The sequence below is a fragment of the Lepidochelys kempii genome, chromosome 2, assembly GCF_965140265.1.
Source record: "Lepidochelys kempii isolate rLepKem1 chromosome 2, rLepKem1.hap2, whole genome shotgun sequence".
NCBI classification, from domain to species: domain Eukaryota; kingdom Metazoa; phylum Chordata; order Testudines; family Cheloniidae; genus Lepidochelys; species Lepidochelys kempii.
Window position 1 is genome coordinate 3438474 of NC_133257.1, and position 19757 is coordinate 3458230.

Genomic DNA, 19757 nt, shown 5'->3' on the forward strand with positions numbered 1-19757 from the left:
GCCCTTTTTAGTTTTGCAGTCGCAGCTGCTTGCGAGACCTGCCAGGAAAGGGCGACTCGGCATCTGCCTGCACCACGCGCTGTGCCCTCTACTCCTTCCGCAACCCCCCTGCACTCCCAGGGCTGGGAGGGGTGCGTCTGTCCTCGAGCACGAACTCTGGGGGGCGCCGGAAATATTAGCAGCCCCACCATCAGCCTGTCGTCCTCCAGCCCAGCCTGCGGGCCTGCCCAGGCAAAGCCGCCGAGAGCGTGGGGACTTTCGAGACAGCGGGGAGGGAGAGGAGCAGGATGCGGGGGATCAGCAACATCTCAGTGCCATCGTGGGGCAGGAGCCATCACCCACCCTTGGAGCAGGGCTCCCACGAGCCAGCCGGCGGCAGGGACTCGACCCAGCCCGAGAGGCCACTGACCCTCAGGCTCATCTCTGGCCCCTCAGGACGCTGGCTTTCAAAGATCCATTTGGCCCAGGGTACAGTCACGGTGGCTAAGAAAAAACTTGGCTCAGCGCGGGGGTCTGGCCTAGCCTTGGGGCCAGAACCAGGAAGCTAAGAGAAGCCCGAGCCGAGCTGGGGTTCTGGGGTACGTGTGAGCAAGGGGGGGGGGGACATGGGAGGACTCAGCGGCAGCATCCCCTGGCCCAGGGAAGGGGATCGACACCCAGGAGGACACCCTAGAGCTAGAAATAGCCACGGGGCTCTGCCCCGGCCTGGGGGCTGGGAAGCGATGGGGTCCGCTCCCTGCAGAGGGTAACAGAAAGGGCTGGGCCGGACGCACCAACCCCCAGCTCTGGCCGTCACGCGCCTGTGTAAAACGTCCCGCCTTTGGGGCTGAACGGACCGGAGCCAGGCTGGGGTTTGTAGGTCCTACAAATATGGCGCTTTTCCATGGCTCCTGACAGTGACGCAATTTTATTTCTTTCGTTAAAAAACATCCCGCCCCCGGCGACTCTTTCAGTTCCGGGAGAGGTTTCCCTCCCTTGGCCAGGCCGGCGACGCCCTGGGTGGCTTCACAGTGTCTCCAGCCGGGCAGGGGAAGCCGGGAGCAAATGGGGCTCACCCTGCCGTGCAGCTGTCTGGCTGGGCAGACGGCCTGTCTCACCCCCCACCCCCGGGAACCAACCATGCCCGGTGCCGGTGACGCCCAGGCAGGCTTCAGCCTCTGCCAGGGCAGACCCAGCTCCCTCTCTACTTGCCCGAAATCCCAGAGGGCAGAGCTATCGCAGCTACAGGGGCGCAGGAGACCGGTCAGGGGTCACAGCCGCACTGGAGTGAGGACGGGGGGGTCTGTCCCATTGCCCTGCCCTAACGCCCCCCATCTCCCCACGGCGCCTCAGCAGTGGATCTCGTAGGCGATCTGCGGCTGGAACGCAAGTCCCTGATTGACAAACAGTTCGCTGGCCTCCCGCTCGCCCTCCTCCTCCCCCTCCAGGGTCTGCGTGGCCTGGTCCTGCAGCAGCTCTGGAAGCCCCGGGAAGGCCCCGGCCAGCCCCTTGGGGTCCTTGTAGGTGGCGAAGAGCGGCTTGGTGCGGTCGATGACGAACATCTCGTGGCCCCGCTCGTCGCGGTACTCCTCCAGCTGGGCGAAGGTGGTGGGCCCGTCCGAGTAGTCGTTGACGTAGAGGATGTTCTCCTCCTTCTTGGCCTTTTTCCGCTTGCGGTGCTTCCTGTAGATCATGACGACGAGGAGCAGCGCGACGAGGGCCAGCAGCGAGATGCCCACGGCGATGGCCGTCTGCGTGGCCATGCTCAGGGCGTTGAAGTCCATGCTCTCCATGTCGTAGAGGGGCTCCTGGCTGACGTCCACGGAGGCCGGGTAGGCGCGCGGCGGCGGCTGCTGCTGGGAGCGGTTGACCATGAGGCGGAAGAGCACGCGGGCCGTGCCGCCCGGGTTGGAGGCCTCGCACTCGTACTTGCCGGCGTGGGCCACCGTGATGTTGTTGAGGAAGAGCATCCCGCTCCCCGTGTCCGAGTCGAAGCGCTCCCTGCCGCCGGGCTCCCGCAGCTCCGCCGTTCCGCCCAGCGGCTTGGCGCTCGCCGTGGCAGGCCCTGCCCGCGCGTGGGCCACCTTCCGCCAGCTCACCAGCGGCTGCGGGTAGCCGGAGGCCTGGCAGGAGACCCGCAGGTCGTCCCCGAGCCGGGCCGTCGCCTCCAGCGGCTCCACCTTCACCACAGGTGGGATGCAGATCAGGCTGTTCCCGGAGATGTCCAGCAGGCTCTGGTAGGCCAAGCGCGGGGGCTCCGAGCACACGATCTTCTTGTCCAGCGAGCTGAGGAGACGCTGCCCTTCCTCCTTGATCCAGGCGCCGAGCCAGTGCAGGGCGCAGTCACATCGCCAGGGGTTTTCTGCCAAGAGAAGCTGGGTCAGTCGGGACGGTGTCCAGTCGCCTGAGCCCCGCCCCAAGCCAAGGAAGGGGCCGGCCGATGAAGAGGCACGTCTAGACGGCTCAGCCATACCACCGCGGTGCACCGGGCCGCAGGGAGCTGTGCTGCGCAGCTCCAGGGAGCCGGGGTGGGGATCGTGTGGGGTGGGTAGCTCGGGGAGTGGGCTGAAATTCAGTCGAAGGAAAGTCTGGCTGAAGCTGGGGGAGTTTCCCTGCCAGGGAGAGCCATGGGGTGGTCCAGGAGGGCGGGGGGGGGCTCATGGGCTGAGCACAGGTGGGGGGGCTGGGTGGTGACCGATCTCCCATGGGGGCAGACTGGTTACACCTCGCCCCTCTCCTGCACGTTGTGCTCTGAGAGAGTTTCGGCACCTCAGCCCCCACACCCCAGCGCAATCGTCCCCGCTGCACTGCCGGAGGGGAGGGGGGGTCACTCAGGGTCCCACAGGGAGTGTGTCCAGAGTCGGGAATCAAACCCAGGCCTCTCGACTCCCCACCCCAGTCGTTAACTGCTAGATCCGCTGCCTCTCAGAGACGCCTGACAGGTGAAGAGATGTTGAACGACACCATCGCTGGGGGAGTATGCTGGGGGACAATCCCTAAATGCCCCTACCAGTCAGCACCCTCTATCCCCCCTGGACAACAGGGGGCAACCCCACGGCAGCTAATTCCCCAGGTGTGATGAAGCGGGACTGTTCTTAATGTTTCCTCTGAATATTGTGGGGGTGCCTCAGTTTCCCCTGGGGAGTTCTTAAGTATCTAGGTAGTGGGGTAAGGGTGTATGATCGTTGCAGAGCCCTAGAGAGCAGGTGTGTGCAGGGATCTGGACACAGAGAATGGCCGACACCCTGTTTCCTGGCAACTGATGGCCTGGGCCCTTCCCCCTGCAAGGTGAGAGCTAAAGGGTTGGAGAACAAAGGAATCCAGTGACCTCCTGGCCCGGGAAAGGGACAAAGCCCAGAGGAGGGGGGGGCTGGAGGGAGTTTCAGTTTGAGGCTGGCTGGGACATGGAGTGAAGTGCAGACGGGGTTGTCTGGCTCACTGCCCCCCAAAATGGACCCGGCTGAGGGGTCCTGTTCTCTGCACTTACAAGCTCTGGTTTAGACCGTGTTCCTCTCGTCTAATAAACCTTCTGTTTTACTGGCTGGCTGAGAGACGCGTCTGACTGCGGAGTTGTGGGGCAGGACCCTCTGGCTTCCCCAGGACCCCACCTGGGCGGACTTGTTGTGGGAAGCGCACGGAGGGGCAGAGGATGCTGAATGCTCCGAGGTCAGACCCAGGAAGGTGGAAGCCGTGTGTCCTGAAGACAGGCTGCTCCCAGAGAGGAGACTTCCCCAGCGTCCGGCCTGGCTTCGTAGGGAGCAGTTCCAGAGCATCGCCCGGTGACTCCATGACACCAGGCCTCGCTGCCCGAGCCAGGGCCCTGTCTGCTGTGCCGGGGGGAGAGCAGCCTGCAGTCCCACTCCCTGCCCAGAGCCTTGGCTCTCTCTGCCAGCTCCCTGCTCTGCATCCAGGCCAGAGAGCTGCCTGGGCCCCAACAGCCTGAACGCTGGGGACGGGGGGCAGCCAGGCTCAGGGCCTGGTCACACAGATCATCACTGGACTTTCCAGAGGGAGCCCTTGGTCCTGCCAAGCAACAAGACCAGCAGATTCCGCCCCCCACCCCGTCCGACCTGCAGGTGGCGCTGCAGCGGCCAGGTGCCCTGGCACGGGGGGGGGGGGCGCGGTGGTTACCTGTCAGCCTCAGCACCTGCAGGCTGATGAGGGGGCGCAGGGCGGGGCGGCTGATGGTGCGCAGGTTGTTCTTGCTGAGGTCGAGCAGGGCGAGGGAGGAGAGCCCAGCCAGCGCCTGATCCTCCAGCGCCCCGATGCTGTTCTCCTGCAGGTGCAGCTCCTGTAGCCTCTGCAATGGAGCAGGGGGATGGAGGGTCACCTGAAAGGGCTGCTCGCTCGGCCGCTGGAGAGCGCTGGGCTAGACCTGGGGGGCTGACGGGGCCCGACACACCTGACATGCCCACGCCCGGGCAAACACGCGCCTGCACCGGCGGGCACAAGCCATCGTGCCCACGTCCACGCCCCCACCAAACACACCGTCGCGTACACAGGGGCTGACGTACGCCCGCCGGTTCCCAGCCCGTCTCGCATACACGTTCCCCCGCCTCATATCCAGAATGCCGCAAGCCGCTGCCCTTCACGCTGCGAGCCACAAGAGACCCCCCCAATTTCACAGGGACCCCGGAGCATTTACCAGTAACAGGCTCAGCTCTTTCCGCGTTCCACGTACTGGCCCCTGGGGGATGCGGGAACATTATTCCCATGTGACGGGGTGGGGGAATCCGGGCTCCCAGCCTGACCTCCGTTTCTCAGGCCATTCCAGCCCCTTGTCTGTTGTGTTCCTCCCAGGAGCGGAGCACCTGCCTCCCCTGGCAGCATGGGGCTCCCGCCAGTGGGCGGACACAGGCAGCCCCCTCTCACCTGCAGGTCGCAGAAGGTGAAGTCGAGCAGCTTGGTGATCTGGTTGCCGGCCAGGTAGAGGACGCGCAGGTGCTCCAGGCCCTTGAAGATGCTGCTGTCGAGGAGGTGGATGCGGTTGCCGTTGAGGGCCAGCTCCAGCAGGTGCTGCTGGCTGTGGAAGGCGCCCGGCTCCAGCGCCGAGATGGTGTTGTTCTGCATGTAGAGGTAACGCAGGCCCCGCAGCACCGCCAGGTCCTGCTGGTGGATCTGTGTGATGCTGTTATCCTGCAGGAAGACGGTCTGCGGAGGGGACACGGGGTGAGAGCAACACCCTGGCTTCACCCCCCGGGGGGCACAGCCCTCCCCAGCCCCCTGCAACCTCCCTGCCCCATGGTGAGAAACAGGTGCAACTCCCACTGGAGTAACCCAGCCCTGACAGAACCTCCCTCCCCCACATGCCAGGCTTTGGCCCAGGGCTCTCCCGTGCCAGCCGGGCCAGGGATAAAGCCCCAGTAGCTCTGTCACTAGGGCCCCTGCTCAGGGGTCGGGTACCCCGCGTGCACGGGGGGCATTCTAGCAGGGTTTACCCAGAATGCACTGAGGCTCATCACAGCACTGGCCTTTCCATCCTCTCTCCTGGTTTCTCTAGCCTCGTTCAGCGGCTGCAGGTTGGCGAGGGGCCTGCTGCCCGGTTCACCCAGCGGACCGGGTGGGGCTGTTAGTGCCGACGGCCCCTTCTGACCCAGCCCCTGTGGCGTCTACACCAGGAGTGAGGTGTTCAGGGCATGACATTCCCCCCAGTCCTAAGCCCTGTAGCCAAGTCGAGTTAATTTTTACACATAGACCAGTCCTTGCTATGCAGACTCTTCCAGCACAACATCGCTACGATCCGGCCTTTCCTCTCCATCCACACCGCTCAAACCCTCGCCCCAGCATCTCCATCAGGGCTCCATCCTTCTCTCTGGCCCCCACAAACGCCATCTCCCCGCCTCCTCTCCACTCTGCTGCCAAGACCGTTCTCCCAGCTGGCCCCTCTCTTTGGATCCTTCCCCCGGCTCCCCCTGGTCTAGCTCATCGAACACGAGCTCCTGTTTTCAGCTGCGAGCGCATTGAGACAACTGCCTGCCATGGACCAGTATCGTATACTTGTTCTCCCCCGCCTGTAGCCATCTGTTGTCTCTAGCCCTGTAATTAGCCTGGGCAGGGATTGACTTTTTATTCTGTCTGTACAGCACCTAGCGCTACCATAATAATAATAATAATGGGCACCTGAGCTCCATCCCTGACCTTGGGCTGGTCCTGCCCCATGTCTCAGTTTCCCTCTCTGTAGAAGGGGATAATGACCCTTCCCCCGCTCCCAAGGGTGCCTGCTGGATGGATGCCAACATGAAACTGGGGGGCCTGGGGGGGGCCCGGCCGTACCTGGGTGGAGGGGTGGATGCTGGCCGGGATCTCCTTGAGGCCGAGGGAGCCGCACTCCACGGTCATGCTGTAGCAGCGGCAGGTAGCAGGGCAGCCGTTGGCCCTGAGCACCAGCAGGCCCAGGAGGAGGAGGGGCGAGACAAGCAGGGCCATTTTAGACCAGCTGCCAAAGAGACAGAGAGCGGGGGCTGAATATGGCCAATGCTGAACGGATCCCCTGCCCCAAACCCCACCGCCCCAGCGGAGACGGGACTGGAACCAGGTGCCCCACGCTTGCCCGCTGAGCCAGGGGAGGTCTTCCTCGGCCCAGCCCCAGCAGTAGGTCCCTGCTCCTGTACACGGGTCCGGCCACCAGAAGGCGACACTCACATGTGAGTCCTACCCATCCATCCCCAAACCAGACTGGGGCTCCCACAGCCCAGAGCTACCCCGACCCTGGGGGAAACGGCCCAGAGCCGAGTGGAAGCACCGGTTAGAGGCAGGAGAACGGCCTGGAGCAGCCCCCACGATGGGGAGGTATCAGTTGGGGGAGCAGCCAATGGGGCAAGGAACACGGACTTTGAATGGCAGGGCAAATGGGGGTGCTGGCTCCCAAGGGACAGGGGGCAGATGCTCTGAGCTGGATGGGCCAGAGGCTGGACAGTAGGGCACAGCCCTGCCCTGGAGCCTGGGTAGGACCAGATCAGGCCTTTGCAGCTCCGCCGTCAAGATTCTGTCGCTGCTCAGTGGGGCTGATGGGGCTGGAAGCTCTGTCCGGACCAGCCCAGCTCCTTCCCTCCTGTCCCTACGCACCAACACCCCCCCCCAGCCTTCCCTCCCTGCCCCTAGCCCCCCATTCCAGCTCCTTCCCCGTCCCTGAGCGCCAATCCCCCCATCCTTCCCACCCTGCCCCCAGCCCCACCCCATCTCTGAGTGCCAATCCCCGCCAGCCTTCCCTCCCTGCCCCCAGCTCCTTCCCCGTCCCTGAGCACCAATCCCCCCAGCCTTCCCACCCTGCCCCCAGCCCCCCATTCCAGCTCCTTCCCCGTCCCTGCTCTGCAGCCCTTTTGACACTTCACAGGCCCGGCCCTGCCCGCACTGATGCCAAGTGGAGTTTGCCGAGTGACTCCCATGGCAGCAAGATCGGGCCCTCTGCTTTGCCCCAATATGAGGCCAGGCTGACAGCCCTGGGCCCGATGGCCTTGGGGCGTCCCGCAAGGGGCAGAGCGACGGGGGCTCACCCTCTGGGGCCCGTTCAGTCCCTGGCCTCCCAACAGAGGCTGCAGCGAGCGCCAGCGGCCGTGTCATCTCTGGCCCCCAGCCCTGGCGAAGACGGGACTGAGACCCAGCGAACTCATCACGCCAGCTGTCAGGCAGGAATGGGGAGGACAGGGTTGTCGCCTCATCCTGGAACCAGCTGGCCCCCCCAGAACGCCCCCACTCCCTAAGGAGCAGCGCGGCATCGGCTAGTTGGGGCTCCCAGAACCCCTGCTCAGGGGCCTGCCCTGGGCTCCCTGCGGGGAAGGAGCGGTCGGCCTGGCTGCGTCTCAGTGGGGAAGGCCCCTCCCTGGCTGGGCCTAATGCAGGGCAAATGCCAGGCCCTGCGGAGCGGCTCCGGGCAGGGCTGCACCTGGCAGCCGGCTGGGATGGGGGAGCAGAGACACCGCGTTCCCCAGGGTGTTGTGTTAAAGGGACATAGCTCTTATTAGATGAAGCCGGGGGGGAGGGGGGGATCCGCACCCCTTGCCAGCCCCCAGGCAGTTAGCCCCCAAACTTTGCGAGCACCTCTCTTGGCAGGCGGGAGAGAGATGCTCCAGCGGCTTGGGTGCTAGGGACTTACTGCTGGTCTCCAGAGCAGAGGGTCCCCCTCCCTGAGCTCTCTGGGGCCTGGGACGTACCCCCAGAGCTCTGAGGAAGGGCCTAGCGCTGATCCCACCCCTGGAGCGGGCAGGCTCCCTGCCAGGCTCAGGTCCCTCCCTGGCTCCCGTGATCTGTCCCGCAGAGCGGGTGGAGGTGGGGGGTACCGCCAGCTGTCTGCTGGGGATTCGCAAGCTGCTTTCACTAATTTGTCATTGTCTGGGGAGGCCTGATTTCCAGTTCTGCAGCCACCGGCAGAACAGCAGTGGGCCCCCACCCCAAGGAGTAGGAATGGGTGTGGGGTCCCCTCCCCCTCTGGAACGGCCATGGGGACCAGGAGAGCGGCCTCAGAGAACACTGCCAACAATCGTGGCCAGGAGCCCCAGGACCGGGCCACCACTGGCCATTTGTCCCCTGCCGCCTTCAGGCTCTGACACCCACAAACCTGCCCCAGGGGTGTCCCCTTAACTAGGCCCAGGCCCTGGGGCCACGTGGAGCCCTGTGCTGCCCCATGGCAGGAGCACAGCGAGATGGTCTCCTTTTCCCACGTGCTTTGGGACACATCTTCACCCCACAGGAGGCCCCACAGATGAGGGGGAAGAGGCTGGGTGGGGGCCCCTGGGCTGGATACCTGGGCTGAAGATGGGCAGCCGTGGTCACGAGGTGCCAGGGCCCCATGGAGACACCCGCAGGCAGCGAGGTCTTTCTGGCTACAGGAAGGGTGAGAGACCCGCTTGGCCCACTGGACCCCAGGCTCCGGCCCAGCTGCTCCGCTTGGGCGAAGCCAGGCCAGGGACACTGGCATGCTCACCGGTTCGCTCGGGTCCTTGTGCCACCATCCCCACCCCCAAATGGGCAGAGACAGCTCAGCACCTCCTAAACCCATTAGAGGCTTTGGCTCCTGTCTCAAGCAATCAAGCAAAGCCCCGAATGCCAGCAGCACCCGGCCAGGAGGGCTCACACCAGGGCAGTCCCTCCCTCCTCCCTAGCCCCCCGACAGCCTCCGCCCCAGCCTAGGGGCTGGAGAGGCGATTGCTCACTGCTGACAGGTGCTGGGCTGGCCCTCGACACCAAAGGGCCTCGCAGCAAGTGCGGCATGGGGCATGCAAGCTGCTGCCCCCGGGGTGGAAGGACTCACCCCAGCCCATTCCTTCCTCGCCTTTCCTTCTGCTGAGATTCTCCATCACGGTGCCGCCCCTGTCAACGGGCGGCGACGTCCCCAGACAGACCTCGGCTCGCTCAGCAGCCTTCAGACAGTGAGGTGAGGACTCCCCAGGCACTGGATCCTGTGACCCGGAAGGGAGCATGGTGCCAAGTCCCACACTAACTCCCGAGCCAGGCTCCCCTCCTGTCCTGACGCACGGCCTCGTGGGCACAGCCCCGGGAGGGCTCAGGAGAGCGGGGGTCAACTCCCGACTCTGCCACAGACTCCCTGCGTGACCCTGGGAGAGTCACTTACTGTGCAAGCAGAGACCTTTGGGCTCTCACCACTTCCTCCCTCCCAGCTGCCGGGCGGGCACGGCGCTGGCCAACCCCTGGGGGCATCAGCGCAAAGTCATTACGCAGGTGGGCTGCATCCTATATGGAGTGATGGCCTCACTGCCCAGGGCCTGGGAGCCAACAGGTCTGGGGCTCAGCTGTGCCCGGTGCACTGGCCTACACGAGTGCCCAGCATTACCCAAGCAATGGGGCAGAGAGACCCAGAGCTGCTCACCCCATAGGACCAATCAGCGCACACTGGCTGAGTATCCGAAGGAGGCCGAGTATGGGAAGGGACCAAGCCCCTCCAGGAGGCAGGGGAATCAGTCAGGAGGCAACAAGGGGGTCTAACGAGAGGACAAGAATGAAATGGAGCAAAGGGAAAGTGGAGGCTGACTAATGGGAAAGAAGGTAACCAGGAGACGTCCTGGGCTGTGCAAACCGCCTCCCACTGGTCGACTCTCCCATTGCTTGGGCGACTCTCAGCTAGACTGGGCAGATGGCAGGGAGCGACTCTGCACTGGCTCCTAGGGAGCAGACCAGGGTGGGGGCCTAAAATGGCTTTTCCATGGCACTGAGCTGGGATTCAGGAGGCCTGGAGTCGATTCCTGCCTCTGTCACTGACTTCCCGTGTGACCTTGGGCACATCACTCGTGCTCTCTGCGCCTCAGTTCCCCCCTATCTGAACGGGGGAGGATAAACCCTGCCACTAGTCCATGACCTCTTCAGGGCAGGGACTGTCTCGCTGCACCCACATTGGTCCAACCCAAATAAAATAAACAATAGCCCAGCTGCAAGCTCCCCCCCCGGCTGTTGCCGGAGGAGCTGGCCCCCATCACAAACACACAGCAATTGAGGAAAAGCCCCTAAAACAGCCACAAGAAGCTGACGTCCCCAGGCAGCACATTCACGCGTGGACACGATCTACCGCTCAGCCCGGGCGGATACCTTAACTCCAAGCCCTCGGGCAGCAGGGCCAACCACCCCACTCTGCCCCCAAACGCTCAGGAGGCCAGAGCGGACGAGTCACTGAGGAGAGCAAATCAAAGACAAGAAGCCGGACGCTCCGGCCCCCTGCATGGAAGGGGCATGCTAGTAGCTGCTCCCCGCAGCGCTGGGTCCCACAGGCAGGGAGCCACCCCGTCCAGAGAGGAGTGTCCGCGAGACACAAACACCATCTGCTCCAGTGGCCAAGGGAGAGACTCCCCCACGGGGCCAGGAATCGGAAACGACATCGCACAGAGAGGCGAGGAAGAGAGACTGTGCCTGGCTCTGGGGGTGCCGGGCTCTGGCCACCAGCAGGGCTGGGGGCTGGGATTCTGGGCTGCTAGCCCAGTGGGCAAAGTCTGCATCAGCCTGGCATTGTCTCCTCCCCATGAAGCAGCACCAGCCAAAGGGACCCTCCCCCCGACACAGAGACTTGGAGTGGGGGTCCTGGTTGATGTGACAGCTGGGTGGCTGGGGTGGGGGCGGTTGATGAGATGACATGGGGCAGCAGGGAGGGTGGGGGGCCGTTTATAGCATGATACCTGGGCAGCTGGGGGGGTGATAGCACGATTCCTGGGTGGCTGGGGGTGGGGGTGTTGATAACATGACACCTGGGCAGCTGGGGGCCGTGGATGGCTGGCAGCTGGGCGCTGGGCGGGGGGGGGGAAACTGGGGGCTGTGGCTGGCTATTGGGGGGCGGGGTTGGAGGGCATGACTCCCAGGCAGCCCCGCTGCAGGGGCATCACAGGGGGTTGCTATCAGCTTAGGCCTCTTTACCGCGGGTTTCATGGCATATTTAAAGAGCTCCAAATAATTCCAAAGCTGCTTACGGGGCGGGGGATTTGGGACTCAGGCTTCTCCCGAGAGGGATTAGCCATGGGCAGGGGGAGGGGCACCCACAAGCACCGGGAGTGTGGGGGCTGGCAGGACTCGTTGGGCTGGTCCCAGTGGGCAGCCGGGTGTATGCATGGAGTGGGGCATCTCTGTGCAGGGAAGGGGGTGGACAGTCGGTATGTGTAGGGGAGGGGAGCCTGTGGGAAGGGTGATGTGTGTATAAACGGGGTGTGTGCGTGTGTGTAATGGGTGTGTGCAGACACTGTATGACCAGGGAACGGGTGTGTGCAGACACTGTATGATCAGGGAACGGGTGTGTGCATGTGATGGTTGCATGCAGATGGTGTATGATCAGGGAAGCGGGGGTGTGTGTGTGTAACAGGTGTGTGCAGACAGTGTATGATCAGGGAAGGGATGTGCGTGTGTGTATAGGGAAGGGGAGATGCGTGGATATGGGCAGGAGAAGTGGATGCCCGCATTAGGGACACTGACTCCTTGCACTGGTTGCTGGATCCCCATCGCAGGAGGGGATCAGGGAGCCGCATGCCCAACACATGCCATAGAGCACAGGAGCCCTGCCCTACTGAGGAGAGGGGGGCCCCGGGGCAGCATCAGGGGCTATATAGATCTCCTGGGAAGGAGAGAACAGAGACAAAAGGGAAGGGACTTGCCCAGGGTCACACCGAAAATCTGTGGCAGAATCAGGAATAGAACCCAGGAGTCCTGTCCCTAGCCCCCCTGCTCTACCTCACTAAACCCCACTCCCCTCCCCAAGCTGGGGATAGAACCCAGGAGTCCTGACCCCCGGCCTTGTGCTTCATGCATTAGACAGTGCTGCCTACTCACACATGTTCCATCACATATATTCCTCTTCCCCGCTCCTCACCCACCCACGCCCTGCTCCTCTCCCCCAGCTGAGAACATCTGCCCCCCTGAGACTGGCACACGCCCTGCCTCTGGCTTTTCCCTGCTACTTTCTTCCTATCGGCCTGACCAGACCTGACCAACCCCCACCCCAAAACACACTAAATAGAGATGCTGTTTTTCTCTTTGCTCTGAACTCAGGGGTGGAGGGAGGCTGTGGCATTGCCAGGGATGGTGGGTGTGTCCCCCTGCCTGGCCACTGCCCTCCCAACTTTTGGAGCCGGGGGGGCGGGGGGCAGGAAGATGTTAACCTCAAGCCCAGTGAGATCACTGGGGTTGGGATCACTGGGGGGAAACTGAGGCACAGAAAGGGGAAGGGACTCACAGCCAGTCAGTGGAGGAGCTGTGGACGGAACCCAGGAGTCCTGTGCTTTAATCGCTAGGCCACGCTGCCTCCTTTGCCTGCATGGCTAACAGTGATCTGTGAGAAGAAGGCTGGTCCCGTGATTAGAGAGACCTGACTTTGAGTCTCTGCTCTACCATGCCCCCGTGTGACCTTGGCAAATCACTCAGTGGCTCCATGCCTCAGTTTCCCACGTGTACAATGGGTGTAATGGCCCTACCCAGAGTCCCGGGGGTTGGGAGGGTAATGCACTACAGGTGCAGCGATGCTCTGGGGACGGGGGCTCTAAAAACACCACAGTGCCATTGCCCCGGCGGGAGCAGAGAGGAGGTTTTAATCCAGGAGCTGGGCTCCAGGCCCCGTCTGTGCAGGCCTCATGGCCACTGCAGGCTCCGACCTCTGCTGCTGGCCACCGGCGGGATCCAGCCCGAGCCTCTCTCGCCTACAGAGATCTCGCTGGAGCTGGGGGTCTCATGCACCGAACATGTTCCTAAGCTGGGTTGGGAGGCTGCCTGCCGTGGGCAAGGACCTGCTAGAACAGCGCCCAGGCTGGACCCGGCCCGTCTGTGAAGGACGGAGTCTCTCCGGCTCTGAAGGAAGCACTGGGGCTCCCAACCCAGGACATCAGTGAGATGAGTTTGATGGGCTCAGCTCAGTCTCTGCTGAGGGACTGTGTGTGCAGGATTTGTGCCATGACCACCCTCCAGAACTTCCTCCCACAAGTCAGGAGAGCAGGGCGGGATCCCCAGCCAGGAGCATCAAGGGGTGAAGATGATGGATGGCGGGGATGGGGGCGGGAACTGGGCTTTGATGCTGCGCCCCATGCACACGGGCGGCCGAGGGCCAGGCCTGCAGGCTAGGACAGGACCCTGCTGTGCGAGGACAGGTGCACTGGCCTTTTGACTCGATTCTGCTGTTCACCAAATCCGTCTCTGCTCAGGAGGAGGCTAGAACTCAGAGAGCAGTGGGCTGCAGGGCAGGAGTGAGGGGCACGGGCAGAATTTGGGGGGTGGGTCCCAGAGTGGGACACCTGGGGGGCTGCAGGTTGGGACTGGGGGACACTGGCAGAGCTATGTGTGTCGGGAGCCCCTGGCTGGGAGGGCAGCCGGCCGTGGGTGGAAATCGAGAGGCACTGGCAGAGTGGCAGGGATCCCAGGGCGGGACGGCCGTGGGTTGGGACCGAGGGACATCGGCAGAAGCGTGTGAAAATGTGAAGCAGAAAACAGCCATTCAGACAGGTCAGGGTGGCTCCAGCCGCTTCCCTGTCCCGTGAGGGGCTTTGGTTGGGCAGGGTGTGGGGGACGCAGAATGAGCTGAGAGGGGCTTGTAAAGCACCTTCCCCACAATATCCGCCAGCGCTGGACAGTCACGACGCACAACCCGGGCCAGGCAGAGGGTGACAGGGAGTCCCCGTGAATCGGCAACTCAGGCCCCTGCCCCCAGCCCCACAAGCGGCTGCCAGGCTGGCGAGATGGGAGAATAACGCCCGAGAGGAGACACTTACCCAGACCTCAGCCCCGCTCCCATCAGGGCGCCCAGGGCCAACCAGCCAGGAGAGCAGGGAGGAGAATTCAGGAGGGGGCTTATCAGAGGGGGGAACCGCCAGCTGTCTGCGGGGGGGAGCGGGGAAGCAGGGGGTCCTTTCAGGGCACACTGCTCAGCTCCTCAAATGCCCATCAGCAGGGAGGGGCCAACAAAGGAAAGGTCAGTGCATCGCCCACGCAGCAACCACACAGCCCCGGACACGCACACATCATCCACAGCCCGGGGGGAGCTGAGGGGGATGAATGGCAGGGAAAGTCCCCGCCCCACTCTAGAGAGGGGCCCTGTGGCCCCTTGCTCCAGCTCAGGGCCATAGATTGCTCCAGCCATTCTACCCGCAAGGTGCTGCTGGGGGATTGGGCACAGACGGGGAAGGGACATGCCCAGGGTCTCACACAAAGTCAGGGGCAGAGCCGGGAATAGACCCCAGCTCCCTCCTGCTCAAAGCCCTGAAGCAGACAGCCTCACACGTTTCGAGGCCCGCCGGGGCCAGCACGGACGCTCTCGCAGCACTGTTAACACAGAGAGACTGGCCATTTCCCCCAGCCCACACACACGCTGCCCGCCCCATGGCACGGAGAACCGATACCAGCTGCCACCTTCTCTCCAGACACATCATTAGCAGGATTACTCGCTCCATGGGTTCAAAAACCAGCAGTCCTTCCCAGAAGGACACGAGACTGGCTCAAAAGCCAGGAGAGTTTAAACAACGGTAAGATGCAGGCTCTTGTTATTCACCTGCTGGTTTGAGCTACATTTTGGGGCTTTTCACCAGGGTGAGGAGACCAGAGATTCTCCCTTATTCACCTGCCTGCAGTAACGGGGCTTGCAGAAAACCCCCCATCACAAAAGTTGCAATTAAAATCACAAGAGCTGCAGGGCATGAGCATCTCTCTCTCCACCCGTCCGTCCAGGGGGATTGGCACCGGGGAGCGTGCACAGAAGTCAGTGCCGTGGCGTGTGCCGGATGCTGGGTGCGTGCGAGTGACTGGCCTGCACAGGCGCTCCCCATTGTGCTTACATTTGAAGGTGGCTGTTTGCAGGGGCGTATGAGCAGCAGGACGAGCAGGGTGTCCTTGGCTAGGGGGCATACGTTTGAGCCGGAGCGTGTTTTAACACGGAGCTCTTTTCTCTGTGTGGGTGGGAGCGCGTGTTGATGGGGCCGTGTGGGTGTGTTTGCTGAAGCGTGAGCATGCGTGTGGGTGCACGCGGGAGCAGGACCCCGTGTTCCTCGGGGCGGAGCAGAGGCGAGGGGTCTGCTTTCACGGCTCGGTGCTGCAGGGAGCCTGCCAGCTAGAGCCCTGCTCCCCCGCACAATGTTGGCTCTGACAAGAAGCCGGCAGTTGGCTCAGAGCAGTGGAGCAGGCAGAGCGGCTCCCGGGAGCTTCCGATCAGCTTCTCCACCTGACCTGCCTCGTGTGCTGGCAGCACGCTCGCTTTGCACACCAGGACCTGTGAACTCGCAGCAGGTCGCTCAGAAGCGGTCAGTGTAGTCCACAAACCCCAGTTCGGGCTCACTTGGTTGTCAGAGCTCGCGGGGGGAAAGAGCAAAGTCTGCCAGCCAGGCTGGGCGGGCCCAGCGCTCTGGTTATCTGGGTGGTTATTTAGCCAGCTCAGCTGAGGTTCGGGGCTGTAGCCCGACTGGGATCTCACGGCTTCTGTCCCGTGTTTGCTTTGGAACGGAGCAGCCAGCCAATTCCACCAGTGCTGGAACAGGACATTGACCATGCGGGCCGCTTGCTGTCAGATGGCTCTGACTCCAGCTGGATCGGCCGCACGCCCAGCACCGCGATCTCTCTCCCACCCAAAGCTCTGGTTCTGGCCCACTCCGGTCGTGGGTACTAGGCTGGGTGTCCCGAGAGCTGGAGTCTGTCCCCAGCTCTGCCACTGACTGGGGCTCTGCTTCTCCTCCCCCAAGGCAGGCCATGTGCCAGCTCTCTGGGACAGGGCCCATGTCTTACACAGCACAATGGGGCTTCCGTCTCCAACCCTACGCTAATATTAACCACCACCGGCCTTGGAGTTTAACAGCACACAGGCACCGGCAGGTCACAACGCACATAGGATCTGACGAATGAGACTTTTCCATTGAAGGCTCCCACGGTCCTATACACAGGATAAATCCTTTCATTCACCATTGAAATGCAGCCACCTCTGGAGCGGAATGTCTCAGCCATGTAACGGTGCACAGCAATCTCACAGAGCGGTTTGGGACAGGAAGTGAGGAGAAAGCCCGCAGCCAATCGCAGCCTCGGAGGGATGTTAGAGCTCTCAGAGTCGGAGTTCTCGTACCAGCACTGACATTGACTCACTCTGTGACCCTGGACTGGGCAGGGCGGGTCCCGTGGCCACTCAGCGCCTCAGTTCCCTGGTTGTGAAAAGGGATAATGATGCCACCCGATCCTACTGCTACACTCTCCAGGCTACTCCTCGCCCCTCTCTCATGGCTTCTCCCAGCCGAGCTTCCCACCTCCTGCCCACCCATCGACCTCTCTCCTCCTTCCAGGATTCACATTCCCTTTCCGCACTGACAGCCTCTCCTCGCTCCCCTCTCGGCCGTGGTCTGTTTCGTTGCCTGGAAGCTCCTCAGGGCAGGATAGGTTAGGTCAGTTCTCGCGTTGCTGCTTGGACAGTGCAGGGGCCACGGAACAGGTTAGGTGCCTCCAAAGGGGCTGATCCGAGGCAAACTCAGCAGTGGGGTGTGGGGGGGTCATTAGCTCGTCCAACCCCAGGAAGATATGAAAACCTGGGGTTGGCTCCACCCTCTCCGATAAGGTTGGCTCTGCCCCGCACAGTGCATTTAGCACAGGGGTTATGCTGCCGACAGGCGAGATGTGGCAATCTGGTTGAGGTAACTGGCGCAATACCGAAATGGAAGCTGCTCAGACGAACCCTTCTGCCACCAGGGGATAAAACAAATCTACATGAAACTGCAGAGTGACAGCTAGAATTAGACCAGCCTGCTCTGAAAGCCCAGGCCTTTTCCACCTGAGTTACAAGAGAATCTCCGTGGCTGTTAACAGTACAGGGCCTGTGATACACAGCTGAACAGCTCTGACTCAGGAAGCTAGGGGGCAGTGGCAATCACATGTATCTGGTCCAATATGTTACACTATCATTATTAGCATCCCAAACTGGCTACAGGTTAGTGACTTCTGGTGGACTCCCTGGGCACGCAGGGAGCCAGACCTCCAGAAGGGGCGTGACACAAGGTCCTTCGCTGGCTGACCCAGCGGGCAAGACGGAGCGAGATCAGCAAACCACACAAAGTCAAACCATGGCCAAAAGTGCAGAGTGGCCACAGCAGATGCCCAGCCAGGCCGCACTCTAACCCTGACTCGGCAGGGTCAGCCGCCTGGCAGCCATCTGCCCCGGAGCCCAGAGAACCGGGAGTGGGAACAGAGCCCCTTTCAGCTGGCTCTGAACTGCTCCTAGAGCGACAGGGCCTGAGGCCAGCTCGTCAAGGGCTTGGCACCCACTGTGCCCCCACCGCGCTGAGCCCCTCTGACAATCCAGTCCCGAGGTTGTTGCTGGCTAGCGTCCAGGTCTCAGCCCATGTCCCGAGGGGCGTCCTCATCACAACCTGCACTGCCTTGGCCCTGTGCTTGGCTGCCACAGCAGAAGGGCCTGGGAGCGAATGAGCCCCGAAGATGGGGTGCCACCAGGGCAGAGCCTTGCCAGACTGCTTCCTGGGCCGCGTCTGCTCTGAGGATCAGAGGATCCAGCCCCCAGAGTCATCAATAAATTCATGTACACCTCCCCCAGGCAGAGAGAGACCCTCGCCACCAGCCGACCCGGGCGCACCCTGCCACCGTCCATAACCGGCACCTCACGGTTAAAGCAACGACAGATCTTCGGGTTCCAAACACACAGACCCGGCCACTTCAGCAAGGAGACTCCCCCTCAACCACTAGTGGGACCCTGCGGTTCTGGGCCTAGGGCCACATCAGCCGCCTGAGCCCACCAGCCCTGGCTCAGGCCCGATGCTACAGAAAGGGTCACAAAGCTGGGGAATCCTGGCCCACCCCCTCTCCCGGGGCAGTGGCAGCCAGTGACCCTCTCTCACAGGTAAGGGAGACAGGAATGCTCCTGGCTGGGATCCTGCTGCTTCCCTTTGGCTTTTCCCACTCATCCCCGAGTCTCCCCCCCCCCCCCCCCGGCCAAGCTCTGGTCTCAGTCTTACCCCTCCCCTCGATTCTCCCTATGCCCCAGCCGGACCTGGGGACCATCCCAGGAGCAAGACCCAACCCTTCTTGCCCAAACACCCCCCTGCAAACTGGCACCAGAACAGTCCCCTGCCCTGGGACGTCTGGGCTCAATTCTGCCCTGACTCTCTGCTCAGGAATCAATGGGGCTGCATGGGGGGCCAGCCCCTCGTTGGGTACCCTGAGCAGCCTGTGACGGAATGGGGAGGGAGGCTGGAAAGGCGCCCAGGTGCGAGCAGATCCCACCAGGAACTCCCCCCGGACACTGGCCCCATGTGTCCCCAGAGCACCTGGCATCTCCATTCCCCTGCCAGGAATTCACCCCGGGCTCTGTCCCGCTGCTGCCACTCGGGTCCTCCCACCGGGGGGGGGCATGACCGCTCCCTCACCCACACCTTACAGGGACCTGAAGCAGGCCAAAGAGCCGGAAGAGAACCCAGGCGTCCTAGCTCGGATGGCCCCGCGCTGCTCCCATACGCAGCTCGCCTTCCTCCTTCCCGCCCTCCCCAGAAGGTGACCTCAGCGGGGGGGATGCTGCCCCCAGCCCCGGGAGCCAGACCCGCCCCCATGCAACATCCGGGGACCCCCCCGTACCCCGGGGGCAGGCAGGGCGCACACGCCCCCGGCCCGGGCTCACCTGAGCGGGCGGGCTGCCTGGCCAGCGCTCCCCGTCCATGGCATCCGCCGTCAGCCCGCGGGGAGCCTCAGCGCGCCTGGCCCCGGCTCCAGCGGGCGGCGGCCCCGGACCGGGTCAGCGGGATCCGGGCGGCCCCTGCGCGCTGCGCGTCCGCCACCCCCTGCGCCCGGCCCCGACTGCGCCCGGCCGGCGGCGGGGACCGAACCCGCAGCCCCGGGCCGCTGCCGTCGGACCCGATTGGCGGCCGCGGCTGACATCACCCGGGGCTCGGCCAACCGCGGGCCTGCGATGTGATGTCACGCTCCTGAGCCCCGCCAGCGCCCCGTGCGGGCAGGGGCGCCGGGCTCCCGCAGGCACGCGCGGGTCGTACACACACAGCATACACCGCCCCCCCCCACACACCCACACACACAGCATACACCGCCCCCCCCCCCACACCCACACACACAGCATACACACCGCCACCCCCCCACACACCCACACACAGCATACACCGCCCCCCCACACCCCCACACACACAGCATACACCGCCCCCCCCCCACACACCCACACACCCAGCATACACCGCCCCCACACACACACACCCACACACACAGCATACACCGCCCCCCACACACACACCCACACACACAGCATACACACCGCCCCCCCCCCACACACACACCCACAGCATACACACCGCCACCCCCCCACACACCCACACACACAGCATACACCG

At 63.3% G+C, this 19757-nt stretch overlaps 1 protein-coding gene across 1 annotated transcript; it reads right to left on the reverse strand.

Annotated features, from left to right (window-relative positions):
- Positions 1-888: 888 nt before the first annotated feature.
- Positions 889-19209, reverse strand: LRRC24 (leucine rich repeat containing 24). Its single transcript, XM_073329924.1, has 5 exons — positions 19040-19209; positions 6253-6415; positions 4852-5130; positions 4111-4279; positions 889-2341 (listed from the first exon to the last, which is right to left on the reverse strand). The coding sequence occupies exons 1-5, from the start codon at positions 19081-19083 to the stop codon at positions 1329-1331; spliced, it is 1668 nt and encodes a 555-aa protein (XP_073186025.1). The 5' UTR covers positions 19084-19209; the 3' UTR covers positions 889-1328.
- Positions 19210-19757: the final 548 nt, after the last annotated feature.

Excerpts from the sequence above, each read along its gene's own strand:
- LRRC24 (XM_073329924.1), bottom strand. The coding sequence starts at position 19,083 with ATGCCATGGACGGGGAGCGCTGGCCAGGCAGCCCGCCCGCTCAG. Across the intron at positions 5,131-6,252 it reads GCATCCACCCCTCCACCCAG|ACCGTCTTCCTGCAGGATAA; the intron begins GTACGGCCGGGC and ends TCCCCTCCGCAG. Across the intron at positions 4,280-4,851 it reads TCACCTTCTGCGACCTGCAG|AGGCTACAGGAGCTGCACCT; the intron begins GTGAGAGGGGGC and ends GCTCCATTGCAG.